Below are 18709 nucleotides of genomic sequence, written 5' to 3' on the forward strand. Positions count from 1 at the left end.
GACGACCGTTTTTAAAGTATTAACGGTAGTTCAATGGTTCAGTTTTTAAAAACATATTTATAAAACATATACATTTCTGTAGTAATTATCCCTTATATATCTTTATGCATGATGAAATATTCACTTAAAAATAAAAAAAATGTTTCGTCATGTTTTTGTAAATGAACAGCCAGATTGATAAATTTTAAGGGTACAATTTTGTAAAGTTTATTGTAAATTCTAATATTGTGCAACAACATGTTTCTGGGCAAAATTAAACTTCTTGGGTATTCATTACCTGATCTTATCATTCATGAATGCTTGTATGTGTATCAAATGAAAGGCTCGGATGCCAAGGGTTACATGTACTACATTTTTCAACAGTGCCAATGTTATTCTCTTATTGTTTTAATAGAAAACATTATTTTTTCCAAATCTTCAGCAGTTATTAGCATGTAAACTTGCGAAGTGGTATACCGTGTTTGTTGCCATTTTTAAAGATGCGATTTTAAGGATAGTGGAGACCTCTTTTGCTGCCTTCGCGAACTGAAGACGTAAAAAATCTTACGGTAGTTTCCAGTTGGACGTGGGTCGGGAAGTGAGGACCCACTTAACCACCGTGTGAGACTGGCTTTAAGGTATACAGGCACTAACTCAAACTTGAAAATACGATGAAGATCAGCAAAAGGTCTGTGCCAAAATGCAGCAAACTTGTGAAACCCTACATACAGAAATCTACTAGACAAGAAACGAAAACAAATGAAGGTTTTCATTTGAGAGAGGACGGTTCCGTTGGCAACACTGCACCAGAAACATTATTTTTGACGATTTTTTTTTTAGTTTCTTCCATAAGATGCATATTTTAGTCATAGAAATTATTTACCACTCACGAGTATTCTCACTACTTTTTACCTAACTTGTCTACTAACATAAAAAACCCACGCAGAGTTCCTACAAGCTTAGAAAAATTATGCTTAGGACTAGAACAACATCTATATCCGTTTAAGCGCCTCGCCTCGGACTGCACGACTGGTATTGCGAGCAATTCCTTCCGACGTGTCTTCACTTTCCCCATCAAAGCTCATGTAGCGGAAGTTACGAGGGCCTCTTGTGTCGGCAATTTTTCTCGCCTCTGATGCTCTCTGAAATATGACCTGAACTTCACCTGACGTGACAAAGCTTTCTAATGAAATTAAAAGAGTAGAGAGTGTGCTAGAAGAAGAATAAGACCTTAGCAATACGAAGCTCCTCTCAGAAATGAAGCGTAGTAAAGAAAATGGAGGTGCTATTTCAGGCACAGTGAGTTTCAAGACCTTGAAGGGAAGTATGGTGAGTTCTTGCACTTCCTTTTCTACCATCAGATCCACACTTAAGGTGAAGAATGAAACTGAGAATTAGGCTATTTACACACTGTTCCGGAATCTCTGGAGCAAGCGAACGAAAACAAGGCTCTGCGCAAGTAGTCGCTAGAGAGAATTCACGTAAGGGAAAATGCGGCTTCAACCAGAGACACCCACGTGGACATGAGGTAGCCAAAAGCCTTTTCACTCCTCTACAAGATTATGAGGAAGATTGATTGATTTAGTTTATTTTACTTCGCGGTTTGTGCCTCTTGGCTAATATGCGAAGATAGGGATGAGTGATGAAATTGATGAATGGACATTCACAAACAACCAAGCCCGAGCGGGATTCGAACGCGGGACCCTTCGCGTCGCAAGCGCGATGTGATAACCACTCGGCCACAGGGTCCGGCTTATATATATATACTTCTCTTTCAAATACACATGTTGCTTGCAATTTATTACTCAATATCTATTTTACACTACTACTATTTACATGTACTACTGCTGATTACCTACTTATAATACAAATATAACACAAACTCTATTAATTCAAGCAATATATGAAATCAATCCATGTTTATAAGTATGTTGTAGATTGAAATGTCATATTTCTCACTTGATTTAATATTATTTTTGTATTACTTTCTTGTTTACATAATACTCTGTGAACACTGTAATTGGGCATGTGCTTGTATGTTCGAAATAAATATATAATTAAAAGTAAAAAAAAATATAAGTCGGGTTATTACCGATTGGTACTTGAATACATTTTAGATCGTTTCTAATTTGGAAAATTTCCGAATCTCCAATGAAAATCTCCGGAATTTAAATCCGTAGTAGTAAAAAAACTCCCTTCCAATCCTTAATTTTATTAAATAAACCAACAATTGTCACTCTCAATCAAGGTTACAAATTTTCGAGCTCGGCCAACGAATGTTTATTCATTCTCACGGCGACCGCCTATTTGGAATCATCCCCTTGAAGCTCGAACCGACCATGATCACATGACTCCATAAAACAGAGAAAGGAGTTTCCCACATGCTGCATAAACTGCATGACACGCCCATTGTTGTTTTTAACTTCCACGCTCCGCTTCATGATCAATTAACGCGAAACGAAATGCCCTACATTATGAACAACTCGGGTTATTTGCGATCTGGTAATTTCCAGAAATACTCCGTGCATTCCCGATACATATGCATGAACGAAGGCAGAAAACCTATCAATGAGATTAGGCAAACTTGCCTGAACGCAAATTCGAAAATATTTCAACCATATTTTTCTAATTTTGCATGGATATTTTTAATTGTGATCATGAGAATGATAAGAGTCATGGCTTCAAAGGTATCTACATTCTCCTCTGTATTATCTCTATTACTCTTATCTGTCTGTATACTTCTGTTTCTTATATTTTTCTTCTGTATCACTATCTATCTCTATCCCCCCTGTTTACCTTTCTTCTTTCTCTGTTTCTCTGCCTCCTCTTCTTTCTCCCCCTGTTCCTCTTTTCTTCTATACTGCTTTACCGGATTCTCTGGAGTAGCGACGCGCAGAGGAGAAAGATTGTGGGCGGGGTCAGACTAGGTGGAGAAGGGTGTAGGATGAAAGCAACGAAGTGCCGCGCGGTATAACGGCCGTAAAGCAAGACGCTTTCTGCTGCCAATTTCTTCTTTTATTCTCAACAATAGCCAATGTATTGTTTTACACAAATAACAAATAATATTGCACGTTTTTTTTGTCTTTTGATGCTACGAAGAACAGAAAAAAAAATTAAAACAAATTTAACATACATTTTCAAAAAACATTCAAATAACCACAAACTATGAAACATCGTGTATCAAAATGAGTTTTAAACAAGTATGAAAAACATGTTTCAAACACGTTGTTTTAAACATTTGTAAAAAAAAAACAAAGCCAAGTGTTTTAAACTTTTCAAACAAGTTGTTCTCGAACACATTCAACACTATGAGGCGCTCTCCTGAATGCAGAGTTCCCCTAGACTTGCGAGCTTACATGTGTACTACGGAACTACTGGACCGCGAATGAGCCTCCTCCCGTGGATGCCCCTCCCCTCCGCGCGTTCATTGGACGAGGCGCACACCCTTCAACATGCGCACAGAACGCCAGAGAATCCGGGAAAGGAATTATACCTGTTCTTATTTCTTTCTCCTCTGTTTCTTAACCTCCCTTTCTTTATCCTACTGTTCCTTATTCATCTGTTCATTTTCCCTTCTCCCTCTGTTCCTCGGCCTCCTCTATCGTTCTCCTGTTCTTCCTTCCTTCTCCCTCTGTTTCTTTGCCTTCCGTTTCGTTCTCCTGTTCATCTTTCCTTCTCCCTCTGTTCCTCGGCCTCCTCTATCGTTCTCCTGTTCTTCTTTCCTTCTCCCTCTGTTTCCCTGCCTTCTCTTTCGTACTAGTGTTCATCTTTCCTTCTCCCTCTGTTTCTCTGCCTCCCCTTTCGTTCTCCTGTTCTTCTTTCCTTCTCCCTCTGTTTCTCTGCCTTCTCTTTCGTCCTCCTATTCTTCTTTCCTTCTCCCTGTTTTTTGGCCGCCTCTTTCGTTCTCCTGTTCTTCCTTCCTTCTCCATCTGTTTCTACGCCTTCTCTTTCGTTCTCCTGTTCTTCTTTCCTTCATCCGCTGTTTTCCCCTCTCTCTCCATGTGTCCCGTTCTTTGATTTTTCCTCTCTTCATCTATGTTCTTCCTTCTGTTCCTATTTCTTCCCTCTTTATTTCCCTACCTCCTATCCTGCGTTTATTCTTGTCTTCAATCTTTCTCTCATATTAGTATTTCCCTATCCGCACTCTACTTAAAAAGTTTTCCGATACATTGTATAGTCAACGGCAAAGGTAATGGTAGGCAAATTGTCCACCGCAATTTTCATTACTTTCTTATTTTACACCCTGCGTTGTTTTAGGGAATGAAACTATGTTGGTTCGAAGCAGGCATTGTTCTTTGCTTATTGACGTCTTTATTTCAATTCATTATCATCACATTGTGAAATACAGACCGAATGAAAGTGGTGGTGGACAGTTCACCTACTGTTTTTTCGCCGTTGGGTGTTCACACATGCACACACTATATACAGGGTCATTCCATGTCAAGTGACCTAGGAATTCCAGCTCGAACCTTTTCAATTTTGATGAAACTTCTACAGATTGTGCTTATGTATCTCACATAGAGACCTGCAAATTTTCAGATTCATGACTGGCTTTCTTGGGCCGCCAGGGCTGCTTCTGTGAAGATAACTTTTTGAATGCCGCGGCAAATAAGAATGTTTTCCAATGCCGCGGCAAATAAGAATGTTTTTCAATGCCGCGGCAAATAACGAATGTTGGAATGAATTCGCCCTAAATTTTACCAAACTGTAACTACTGAATAAATTGCTTTGAGAGGCTGGCGTTCCTAGGATATGGTACCCTATCTGCTCAAATATTTATTGAGTTATCCAAAAAAAGTTCATACATTTGAACCCAAGCCTGTTTCCCAAAACCGACACTTCTAATTTAAATCTAGAAACAACGACACTTCAACGACCTAAAAACGTTGAGTTTCCTTTTGGTGCTTAGCCGCCATATTGGAGATTCAAAATGGCGGAATTCGTATTTTTATATCGCTTGTTTCTCAGTTATTTATCAATGGGTTTCAATTATCTTTTTTTTTTAATTTCAAAACTCTAAATAAGATCTTCAATTGTTATTCTTATATTTCTTTTCCACTAAAATCAACAATACTGCTAGAAATTCGAAAAATAAAAACTGTGTAACATTTATAGTAATATGACCAATTTACGCTTTATGGGAGAACTTCATCTGTAATGCAAGGTTATCCGGTTTCTTGGATCAGGTAAATCATATTTGTCCGACTTTACGCCGGGAGGAGGACGTTTATGGTGCAGGGTACCCAGAAAGTAGCGCGTTCGGATTACGGATCTCGGCAGTTTGGATGCTAACGATGACGAAATAGGCTGCTTCCAGTTTGTGCCCAATTCAGTTACTAGTCAGATACCTTACCAACTGGACTACCGCAGTTCCAAGCAATGTTATGATGCAAAATTAGTTTGAGTTTTAAATTATGCACAGCTAGGCTAATCGGGACTGGACCTACAGTTGAAAGTGGGTATTGGACCCGGAACCGCTTGATTACATAACGACGACATTACAGATATGCAATCGGAGAGGACACAAAATGAAATAATTAATGGCGTGTCGAATGGTTGAGTGGAGGGGTCATAATAACCCCTTTTGGACCAGCCCCGCCAAAAAATATCCGCTGGGATTTTTTTTTAAGACGTAACTGCGCCTTCCGGGTAAACCCATGGAATGTAAATCCATTATTTGCCGATTTCATTAGTGATAGCGTAAAAATATACAGTTCTGGACATCAAGTTGCCATCTTGTCTAAGCATGATGTGACATCCACCACTTCAGAGACCAATATTGCAGATTCCTGTATACAATAAGAAGGGCTCCCCAGGAAGTTCGTTGCTGGCTTCTTTCCTTTGCTTTTGCACAAATGTTCCCAACTCTTTTCTGCACTTATTTGCGGCACTGAGGCACAAGCTATTTCCCCCGGCTCCACCCCTTGTCATGGAACATGCAGTGGAGTTACGGCTGGGGAGTTAGGAACTTTTCCAGCGGAAAAAGTTTCTTTATGGATGTCTGCAAGAGAATGCCTCCTTAGTATTCCACAACACGGCTTTATTTTCCAACTGAAATTTCAAGTATTTCGCAATATTGGCAAGTGTTGTTGACAAATTAGATATTGCCAGATTTATTGAAGAGGTAACTAAAATGATGGGAAGCTTACATATTGGAAAGTTCAGACTCAAATGTAACTTCTCTGCAGCATGCGCGTTGGGTAGATATTGCTCACAAGCAAAATTACTTCCCATGTCCAAATTAAATTATACAATTGTTTTAAATAATTTAAATAACAGTATCTTTATTGAGTATACTAATTTTATCAAGTTTGATCATTTTTTTATAGTATTACAAGATTGATAAAAATAAGAGGCGGGTTGAAATGCGAACCTGAGAGGTATGAGTGTGCTTGGGTGAAAAACGCTAAGGCATTGTTTCTATGGTCCTGTGAGCCGAACTAACAAAGTCTCACTGCTGATTCAATGTCCCCGCTTCGAAAGGGTTCAGTGAAAAGGCACTGACAAGGGTGGGCTCGGGCACTCACTGGAAATAACAAAAAAAATATATTTCAAATTCGCTTGGGTAATTTTGACCCAAACGTGCATCGTTTCAAGTTATTAATTATGAAGACATGTGTTTGTTTGCAGGGTGTTTTTGAAAGGTGGATGAAGGAGAATTCCCCCTCTCGTTAATATTTTTTTACTCTTGGCGGGAGGGCAACTACACGCAGAATTTACATATCCCGATGCTTCAAGAGTAGTTACTGGACCTCCCCTCCGCGGACTGGAAATTTTTGAGATACCACATTGCTCATTTCCGCCACGAACGATATATCTGAAACAAGAACTTATTTTGCAATTCTATTTGCATGCAATATGCAACTTGGGATTCAGCCATCGGCAGTAAAATGTGCACACGCAAACATTCGAACTCCTTGCCAAATTACATTAGCAGTGGAAGAAGCAAAAATGCATACATTTATCTGTATTTTCGTTTAAAAAAAGGACCAAACAAAAGGGGTAGCACTTTTTGGATTAAAAAAAATGCTCAAACATGGAACTGTGGCTACTAGACTTCGAAAAAGACAAAAGAGAGAGAGAGAGAGAGGGGAAAAAAAAGCTACTCACCTGACATTTTCATGCTTCTGGATATAAATCTTGTGGAACTGACCCTCGACGGGGGAAATGATGTCCGCTTTCATTTCCATGGCAACGTGTTGGGGCAGCACGGACAGCAACAGCCTCTCCTGGAAAGAAGAATAGGGGAAAAATTTCAATCAAGCTCGAGAAGGAATTTGTGTTCTGTATCTAACAGAGGCCGTACAGCCTCTGAAGTCCTCCAGCCATTCGATTGAGGACAAAAGAATGGAGTATTTCCAAAAGAAGAAAATGACTAACGGTAACGCAATTTCAGACTTTTTCCCTGTCTTCCAGCTATAAGATTGTTCTTCATCCACCCACTCCCACTTTTGCAACAGTACTTTTCAAAAGACAACGGCAAAAATTATGAGTCTCAGAGATTTCGCTTTCTGCTGGGATATCAGTGCACGATTTCAGTATCGACATTTTAAGATACTCACGCATCAGCAATATAGAAAACACTGTTTTACGAATGAATGTGCGAGATATTGTCAAAATGGAACATGTCTGAATTGACATTCGAGTATCAGATATCAGTATTTCTTGTGTACGAATTAACGGCAACATAACGAAATATCCCAATACTGAAATATTTACAAAACGAAGCAATATTATCCTTTGTACCCTCAACGAGCCTATCCACCTGCTGAACTCAAATATGTCTTACTGTTCTCAGATAATGGAAAAAAATGTCCAAATGTTTGAAATTAACAACAATAAGAAAGCAGATCTATTTCACAATGCTGTTTCCACTTCTACCCAGATTATTGTTTAGTTTGTTTGAGTTTGTTTATAAGTTCATTACGCCCCTATGTGGTTCAATAATGTGATGCGTTAAATGTAAAATCAATACTTTTGTCATATTATGGCTTTAAATTTGTTTTGAAGCAATTTTGTAATGCGAATGGTTATTGACTAACCTAAAAGTTTCTTCCGGTTGCTGCGAGAAGTTAGTTGTTAATTAGAGTGGATGATGTAAGCCGAATAAATGTATGATTTCGATAATGTAACACCTCTTCGATTACCTTATACAGATCTATTACCCAGAGTAACACATAAGCTACAAAAACAGTGGGAGGAGTGGTGCAAAATAGAGCTACAAAATACCACATCCGATAAGTGGCATGCTCAAGTCAGAAATCATAGACCTTGGTACCAAAACATGAATCTACCTCTGGCAGTGGTTGTTTTCATATTAAGCATGCGTACAGGCCATGTATTAGTAAATCAACATTTGCCTCGCTTAAAGATTGTGCCATCAACTTCCTGTCAGTGCGGAGATGCTAATCAAACACCCAACCATTTATTTTTCGAATATCACTTAAGGCAACAACACAGATACTCTTTATATAAAAACTTAAAACACGCACGGTTCCATTTCCGATATCTTTATCTACATTAATATCTGAAACTCGCATTGCAGTTATTTGGATTCTTTATAGTTTCGCTAGAAAACATAGGTTTACAATCTAAACAACCATGACCCTCAAGAAAATTTAAATCCATAAGGCCTCGCAAAGTCGTTACATCATAAGAACAGAATGGACAACAGCAATCAACAAGTCAATAGTGAAAAATATTCATCAAGAGTTTGGAACATATATGATAGTATAGTACCTGAACTCAGCAACGTTGGCTAGAAATCGAAAACATACGCGGTGTGAGCCAAAAATAAAAAGAAGAAGATGTAAGTCGATTAAATGTATGATTTCAATAGTGTAATTGAAGAAAAGTTTTCAAGATTAATGCACTTCGCTCGCATCCGTTTTTTTTTTTGTTCTTTTTTGCGAGTGTAGATTGTATTGAACTAACACCAGTGAAGTTCTATTGAGTTCTGACTGACATGTAGTGTAGATGCTTACGTCATCGAAAGTCTTAAAGCTTATACCACGGCTGAGGTCCCCTCAGAGAAGGCTTGAATCGTCTCGTTGTTCTCCGAGAAGAAGAAATTTATACGTTTTTTTGCTGTGATAGAATCCTGGCAACGTAACAACGACTAGTCGGGACTGGACCTACAGAACCACCATGTGCCTCCATCGGGTATCGAACACGGGACCCCTTGATTACAAGGGGATCACGTTACGGCTATGCCATCGGGGATGCTATATACCTAAATTATTAAAATGGTGTTCATGATAAAGTTTCCGTCACTTCTCGTTTCGTATCTTCTGAGAGTAGGCAAAATTTCAGAATTTTCGGGACGAAAGAGGCCAAAAATTATTAACGGTGTTTCACACAAACATTACTCACTTTAAAAAAAGGCTTTAAAGATGATGTATACGCTTTGGAATTTTCATAAATAAAATACTATAGTTGTAGGTTCTCTCTTAAAAGTTCAATTTAAAAAAGAAAATCTTCAGTTTTCCTCCTTACTAGCCCGAAATCACGGATTACACAGGTATCATAAATTTGCTCTTAGCAGATTCGGAAATTTAGCCAGAGGAATTTGCAGGCGTTGGCTTGACGTATACAAGTAACAAAGTAACTATAAAAATCTCAAATATTATATCATCGATATCATATGGTATTAATATTTTGAAGTAAGAGCTATTATCTCCATGTTTCAAACACTATTCAAGGGGCCTTAGGTTCGATACATAGTGTTTCGGATCCCACTTCATAATGTAGATCGGGTCCCGTTTAGCCTTACTGTGTATAAAGTGAACTTAAAACACCAACTCAATCAATCAATCAAGTGTTCGGCAAAAGATTAAAGATGTATTTAAAGCTGCAAAAAAGTCACCAATTCTCTGCCCCCCCCCCCCCCCCCACACACACATACACTGCTCCCTACACTCAGTCTCAAAATAGGTGGAGCAAGGCCTCGCATAACGGTAGACAGCGGGAGAAAATAGGACGTGCTGCTGCAAACTGCTGGAAGCTGCAGCCGCTTGTTCCTCTCCATGCACTCACTTTCCCTCTAACGCGTTCATTGGTTTCGCCCTTTCGTTTGCTGCAGAGATTCCTTGGACAAAGTTTAGCTATGTTCTATACGTTAGGCAAGTTGTAGCTTTACATTAAGATACCTAGCCGTTAAAAGACAGAATAATTGCTCAACGTCACATTATTCAGATACCATTCTCAAGGGAAAACCATCACTTCTGAAATAGTATAGAAAGTGTCGGTAAATATCCAGGGACTATTTTTTTATATTTTAATCGAGGAAACTTCATGCTTATCGGAACTTACGACCAAAGATATTTGCTGTGTCATCCGCTAACATTAATTCCCATCCATCTGTCGCAGGACAATTGAATAACGGTTAGCAAACGTGTCGTTCGACCCTGGGCGTGTAAAATACGATCAATCAATTGACCAAACGCCATGAAAACCTTTGTCGGACAAATAATTGCCTCCATTGATACGACTGGGTTGCACGGAAAGCCGGAAACGGGAGCCTTGCAGGAACAATTTCTAATAAATTTCACTAAGTTTTCATGGGATTCGGGATTCTGCGCTATTTGGGACGGTAATGGATAGAATAATTTCTTACGAATAACTTTTGAAATTTTTTACAACCGGAGAGAAATTAGATTTTTCAGTATTCATATAATGGTACAGTGACTGGCAATACAAATGAGACACCTAAACCCTGAAATATTAGCTTCTATACAGGGCGTTATGTGTTTTGCCTAACTCTACAACGATAGCAAATTTTCAATGGCATCTTCTAATGATGTGATTATCACAGCTCGCTACGGCGCCAGGTGTCTCGGGTTTAAATCCTGGCCTAGACATTGGTGTCATTTGTTACTTCATCATATGATCCTCATCTTCGCGATTAGCCAAAGGTGGCAGAAAAGCGAATTAAAATAAACCAAATGAATCAAAAAAATATGGAGATATTTTAGAATGAGTAATCTTGAAATTCAGTCTATCCATTATTTGTCTTGGTCAGTTTATAAATACTGTCAAAGCTTCTTACAATATCGCAAGTATCATTAATGTTTTGGATTTTGCTCAGGCGAGACTAGCGTTCCTCGTTAAGAGAGACGACTTGAAAACAAGTTGTTGTTTTAAAGTCGTCTCTCTCAACGAGGAACGCTAGTGGCAACCCTGGCACACGCCCCTGGTAGTTATGTCACAGTGGGCGTTTGTTGTGTTGGGTTGCATACGTACAGGATAGATTTTAAGGGCATATAGCGCAGAAACTAAGCGCTTTCGAGGTAAACTTTATAGGGAAAAGTTAATTGTTTTTATGATATCTACCAGCACCCAAGAGTTGTTGAAAGAGTTTTGCGACACCCTGTATATATCGCATTGACGATATGTCGTAACGATATTTGGCGATATGTATGGTATTGACGATATATCGTCACGATATTTGGCGATATATATCGTGGTGACGATATAGCCGATATCACGATACGGAAAAAATATCGTATCGTATCGTGCATGACGATATTTTCTTGACCATATATCGCGATATCAAATTTCCGATATCGTCATTAAAAATGAATGTTTTTCTTCAAAATTCCAAATTTTTTCGTGTCCCCTTGGAGTTCAAATTTTAAGAAGTCCACTGACAGAAAATGCATTTCCCTCTCAGCCCAAACTCGGCGCCTGTGGAACTACCCCGATGCAATCTAAAAATACCCATGATTCTACAGATTCCCCGAATTTCTCAGGTATATCTTTCCAGTGACCTATTTGAAAGAGCCGTTACGATTTAATGCTTCCATTAACAACAACAAAAAAAAGTTCGGATACAAAATTTAGAAAAAGCAGAACGTTAAGAAACTACAACACAGAAAAACTGCTTCGGGAATTACGAATAATTTCCTTTACTTGCTCTTACACTGAGCTCACAAAGAGCACCGAAGTAAAATAGTGAATTATTTTTACGACTGAAGATGAAATGAAGTTTGCTTCCGCGTGCGTCTCTTACGAGCACCGATGGAAGTCGAGACCAGTGTTGCCACCACCTGACGGTACAATTTACCTAAAAAGGGGTAAAAATTTCCCCCTTTCGCCAAATTTTTTCTTCATCCAGGAAAAATCATATAATTATAATAATATTAATAGAGTGATAATAATAATACAAGTAATGATAATAAGTTGTAGTGGTGTCAATAGTAGAAGTAGCAAGAATGGTCAAAGCATGAGCGTATAGTTGTCTTTGTTCCATCACCAGGCTTAGCCAGGGGAGCCCCCCCCGAAATCCTACAAATATCTAATTTTAATAGTATGGTGGTAATTAATTTACTTCCTTAGAAGGATTGAACATCTTGGTCCCCCATTTTTTCGCCTTTAGATGGTTACTGATAAAGGATGAGCTCCCCCCAAATATTAAAATTCTGGCTACGGTTCTGTCCATCACTCCTTTCGTGTTATCATGTATCCTCGTCGTCGCTATTAACCCAAGGTGTTAGAAAAGCTACGTAAAATAAACGAAACAGACATATAAATAGACATTAGGCTTATACTAAAAGACTTGGAAATAAGAAATGACAGCAAAACATTAAGGAACCAAATATAACATGAGCAAATATTGTTATGATGTCTTCACATTTCCATGAAATTTTTATATTTTTTCATGGAATTTCCCTATTTGGCTTGAAATTCGGTCCAAATTTCCCTGCAAAAAGGGAAATTTCCCTTCATATGGCAACACTGATCGAGACGATCTCTAAACGGCGAAATCACTCGGTCACGTGGCAAGCATTTTATGTGCGTTGGGGAGACGTAAACACAGCTCTCCAGCTGGAAGACATCGCGCGGAAGCTGACTATAAATAGAGACGGTAAAAGGCGAAGGAAGCCAAATAAAAGAACAGCAAAGACCTTGGTAATCATCTCAAAGCAGAGACCACAACAATCCGGTTCCAAAGGCTTAAAAGTTTGTGGGCAGGGACGTCACCACGGTATTCTATACACCCAATTATAGTGCTTGAAGTTCGTCCTTCCAGAGAAATATTGCCTGTAAGTTGCGCAGGAGGATAGGAAGGAGGTGTGTGGAGCGAAGCATTACACGCAGATATAGTCGACGCGCTAGCTTCGTTAACGACCGGCTGGCTTTGGAGTCCACGTAGCACGCCCACCAGCTGCAACAATCAAATTCAACGCACTACTCTCCTCATCTACTCTACGCCTCATTGAAGTTAGAAAGTACTACAATCGCGTATCCGCAGTCATGTGACTGAGACTCCACGTGGAGTAGACGATCAGAATGATAGCTGCGCCCATTGGCTGAAGGTTGAGTGTGACGATAACAACTCGCCCGCTGTTTAACCCCACCCACGACGGCTGTCTTCAGTTCTTGTACGTTAACGAAGTAAATGCATGGACTATACAACCAGCTGGGAGCTACAGTCGCTTTCTCCCTCCACGCAGTCCCGTTCCCAAGCACATGATCATTGGTTGAGCCCTGTCGAGTCACTACTTGCGTTCGTTCGCTCGTTCCATAGATTCCAGGGACAGAGTATAATATGAACTACCAGCCTATGGCAGGAGTGAAACGTTGCACAGTTAGAAAACTTCGGCGCGCCGTGTTCTTGCGCGCAAGAAGTTTTCATAAAACTCTCCACTTTAAGGTTCATCATAAGATGGGGCATGGCATTTTGAACCTGACTGTCTGTCCAAGTCCCATACATTTCCGTCGCCTACAGCCGGAGTTATCGTTTCTGGAAGAAACACTGGAAACTACGTCTCAAAACACCAATACAATTACCCTTTAATTTTCCTTCAGTCTGTTTTTTCATGTTGACACAGCTGAGTTGTTGTGTCTTGGGAAAACAATGGGTGCTAAATTCGTTTCAATATTGCCCTTCATTGTCGTGGGCCTTCTCGAACATTGCGAGACTGATACAGTTTGGGTTTTTATATGCTGCAGTGATATGATATTATAATCCTGTGTAGAAATATTCACTATATTATTTCACTATACTCATAATATACTGTGTATATTATATAAAAATAAAGTAGTTGAATATTGGACACAGCGTTTGGCAACAGCGCAATAACACTCCGCGTGTTTGCTGAACTCGTGTTTATTCTAAAACCGTACGCCGTATAGGCCTGCAATTTAAAGTGTGACCCAAACGACTGGAATCTCCTTTGTATAGACCAAAGCGCTGCTCATCGGCCAGAATCTCTTACTAGGCCCGCCTGGCTGGCGAGCGGGCGAGTAAAACTATAGACCTGGGTTTTGACCCGTCAAGCATGGAAAGCCCACGGTAACTGGGAGGCCTTGCAAAACGAAGCTCGCTTATCTTCAGCGAACGTTCATTCCGGTTTTGCACAGTCTCCAGATACATGAGTCACGCAGTCACCGTTGCCAACTTTTAGATTCTAAACTGTTCTAGGAGCACTTAAAATGTTCATCACCTTTATCAATTTGAAATTGCAGACATTTATTCCATGGTAGAAAACATTTGCATCACTCACACCCAGTGGCGGCGATTGGGTTCCAAAACTAGGGACCAAGGTGCAAAAGTAAGGGGGGGGGGGAAGGACAGTATAATTTCCCTTGGTACATGAGGTTAGCGTGGTGCAAACGTGGCAAAAGGGGGGGGGGCAACTGCACTCTCTCGGTCCCGCCCCTAATCGCTGCCACTGCTAACACCTGTAAAGGAATACGAACCAAATTTCGCAAAAAGTGCCATCGTAAATATTTTGGAAGTTTGTGTGACTGGTGGTTGTTCTACATTATACTTTGGGGGGTGCTCCCCTATGGCGCAGTGGTAGTGTCATCGCTCTGTAACCAAGGGGTCCCGGGTTCGATACCCGGTGGAGGAACATGATAGTTCGGATCCTACTTTAAACTATAGGTCCAGTCCCGATTAGCTTTATTGTGCATAAATTGACCAAATAAATGAATCAATCAATCAAACAGATTTTCTCTCTGGTGTAATTTTGTTAATTCAATATCCGAATTAGTTGCTCAAGATTCCCCCCCCACCCACCACCACCCTCTGAACACCAAGGCACGATGGTCCATAAAATGGAACATGAAATCAGAATTAGCATTATAAAAGGTTTTTGAATATTGTCTTGTCTTTTAACATATCGTCGTTCGCTCATGTTGTTGCTAGTTATCTAGTTCTACAGACCGCATTGATAGTATTACGATATCAAATATAATTGTTAGCTTGTATCTTCATACGGTGCAAATAGCAGATAATGCTATTTACACATTTCAACAAACAACGTAAAAATGAAACCGAGAGAAGTGACATAAAATGAACAAGGGACACAATTTTTTTTTTCAAGACTTTCGAAACAAATTTGGAAAATATGTGGTAGTTGGTTTAACATAATAATGAAACTAATTTGAGAAGTTACAAAATCTTAGATACAGTGGAGTAGCAACATATCGCGAGGTCCTGGGCGAGATTAGAATGCAAGGCCCCATCCTTTCAAGGAAACGCCAGAAAAAGGTAAAGGTAAAGTGTTCCCCTGTGCATAGCACCACGCCATGAAGGCGTATAGGGGGTGTGGGGGTAACGCCCCACACTTTCTTGATCCGGTCGTGAGTGGGGGTGATGTGATCAGCATCACGCCCCTGACCGCCTTTACCCCCCAGGGTTTCCCCCAGGTACCCATGTTATTCGACGCTGGGTGGGCGCCGGGGCCGCTTCCACCGTTAGAAAAGTTCCCGGATTTGAACCGGCCGGGGATCGAACCCGGGACCTTTAGCATGGTAGTCAGACGCGTTACCGACTGAGCCACCGCGGCCACCAAATTATCATATTTATACTTGTAATAGCCTATAATAATAAGTGACGAATATTATATTTAATAGTACGCGACAGAGAAATACACTTAGCATAGCTACATACAGTACGCTGCTGGAATTTTCATTAACCAGAGCAGTAGTAATAGTACATTTTTAAGATGTTCTTTAGGCAGTAAGACAACTGAAATATCCTTAAATGTGTTAAACTTTTTTTTAAAAAAAATCAGAAATACAAACTAAGAACTTTTAAATATAACCTATATATTATTTAATGAGTCGTTCTTTGATTCCTCATTTCAAAATTTGTAGGATGGAAATGTCACAAACCATGGCTTCAGTAGAAAATATCGAAGGACGCACATAAAATGCCAGTGCTTGATAGACCCGGAAAGGGGGGTGCGCTTCACCACAATCCTGTCTAGGGGCCCAAAGTATCTACTTATAAGCTCCTTGACACAATCGGCTTCAACATCAACAAATCATAAAACGATAGTCATTTGCACTATTCTTTGGTGTCATCAATTGATACAGCTAATTTGACTTTTTCTAATTAGCAATTTTGACTTTGTTGCACATTAATTGTACCAGTTAACTTTGAATTTTAGGACTTAGATGATAATAATAATTGTGAATCTCATTTTATTGTTACGTAAAATCGTAAAGTACGCGTCCGCAAGAAACAAATTTAAGTCCCTCAAGTACAGTCAGATTCTTGCAGGAAATGTATATAATTACTTAGACTGGCTGGATGTGGCTACACTTACATTAATAATTATACAAATCGATGCTGTACATCTGAATTTTCACATATTACAACATATCTTTCTTTGACATGTATGTATCGAAAAGAAGAAAATACAAATACTTACTTATCCCCTCCCCCGCCCCTCTTAACAGATGGGTGGATAAAAATAATAATTATTATTCATAATTTTTTATATTTTTTATGTAAATCGATCTTTTTTTGGCACCGTACACAGACAATTTTTATATACAAATATTTGAAAGATTTGATTAAAGCAAACAACAAATTACATGTAAATATGCATTTCTCTGTTTCTGGAACTGAACATAATGAACCTAATATGAAAATGTTTGTTGAGTGTGTTAATGAAACTATTATAATTTCAGTAACTTTTCTTAAAGTAAAATTAATAAATTCTGGATGTACTTCATAATCTTAACTTAAAATAATTTCTACAGTCTTTGTAGCCGAATTTTAGTGTTTTTAATATCAACTGCCATATATATTTACAGTTTAATGAAAATGACACTATTTACGGTTTAACATGATTAGTATTTTGTATATTATTCTATTTAAAAATGTGCTATTTTTGCTTATAAAAATTATTGAATTTTAAATCAAGGGAATCTCGTTCAAGAGAGATCACTGAGTCCGGTAAATTTGGGCTGAATCATATCATTCGACACTACCTTCCAGAAGTTTTTCCTAAGTTTCAATTTTGAGAAAGATAGTTCATTTTTCGTGGTTGTTACTTGAAGAGTAGGTAACAAACAGAAGGTGCTACAGGATACAGGGAACACTGGAAGCTAGTGTAGAGCTATCAAGGAGAAAAAAACATTGCCAAAGCACTTGATTTCAGATTTAAGCACATTCCTGAAAAGTAGAACTTGACCAGGAAATTCGGACGATAAATCATCTTCGTGCCCGTTACAGAGGGCAATAGCTGCATCTGAAGTTGTACGAAGGAAGGAATCATTTAAATGCCCCATACTTTGCTCCGTGGCAGTTTGAGGTGCTTTATCATTAACATATTAAAATCGGGTAGGCTATGCAAGGTCACGAGACAGAAGAAAAGCTAAGACAAAGTGCTTTTTATTCAAGAAAATAACAAATGGATAAAAATGTCCAAGCAATTCTTGCGTTAATGTAATGTTTCACATGAGAAATGAGAATTGTTTTGACTTTCTCGGGTCCCCTTAGGCTTAGAGTTCCCGCCCGCCTCTGATTTGACGTATTTATTCAAATTATAACGATAAACTAGAATATAAAGCCAGATAAAAAAAAGGTTTTAATTTTATTGCCCCCAAACATTAGCCTTTTCTATCTTTCTCACTTCCATTTATTACGTTTTTCGTATCAACCTCATGGGACGCGAGGCCCCTACATGCGCGAGGTCCAGGGTGGTCGCCCACTTCACCCACCCCTTGCTACGCCAATGGTTATACAACCTCAAGGCACCTACGCCTAGCAACAATTAAATTATTTCGATGCGTAGTGAAATATAATGGCCGTTGGCAACACTGACAGTAGTCCTCGCGTCTACCTGCAAGAACTACATCGAGTCTCACGGTTTTTTTTAGGGCCCGGGTAAAGAATAAGCCTGGCAGGCATCTATGCCTGTGCACAACTGTGACGTGAAGCTCGCTTGCAGGATGTCGACTACCTGGACTTGACGTGCGTGTTGCATATCATTGTAGGCGCGCCTCCTCGCAGACTGGTTTCTTCCGGGTCTTGGGCAGGTGTCTGGTATAGCTGAACCCACGAACTATTTACGGATGAGGGAAGGAAAAAAGAAGTGCTGAAAGTATGATTCCGAGGTTAGCATGAATAGCAAAATGAAACTAGATAATAATATTGACCTACTTTCTTCATGAAACTGAAGTCCAACTTCACAAAATGCTTCCGTTGGCTGGTTGATTGATTTTAAGTCCGCTTTATGCACAGAAGGGCTAATATGGAATGGACTACAGTTTAAAGTGTGATTCGCACCACTCCACTGGGTATCGAACCCGGAACCACTTGATTAGAAGGCGACAACATTACCACAACGCCATCTGGGAGGCCTATACATGCTTTGGGAAAAAACTTTCCACTAAATTCATATGAAAAGACTGAACAGGCACAGGATGTATAGGATTTCTTGCAAAAAATATAGGTTCGACCAGAACTGGAACACGGGTCTCTGGG

General features: G+C 39.4%; 1 protein-coding gene across 9 annotated transcripts in view; it reads right to left on the minus strand.

Annotated features, from left to right (window-relative positions):
- Positions 1–7203, minus strand: part of LOC145986374 (uncharacterized) — a 219815-nt gene extending 212612 nt beyond the window's left edge. For all 9 annotated transcript variants that reach the window (XM_083120301.1, XM_083120300.1, XM_083120302.1 and 6 more), the window contains exon 1: positions 7090–7203. In XM_083120301.1, the coding sequence (XP_082976427.1) occupies positions 7090–7169 (80 nt within the window). In that variant the 5' untranslated portion in view covers positions 7170–7203. The remainder of the gene's footprint in view (positions 1–7089) is intronic.
- Positions 7204–18709: the final 11506 nt, after the last annotated feature.

Source organism: Lepisma saccharinum, chromosome 4 (genome assembly GCF_977018435.1).
Source record: "Lepisma saccharinum chromosome 4, izLepSacc3.1, whole genome shotgun sequence".
NCBI classification, from domain to species: Eukaryota; Metazoa; Arthropoda; class Insecta; order Zygentoma; family Lepismatidae; genus Lepisma; species Lepisma saccharinum.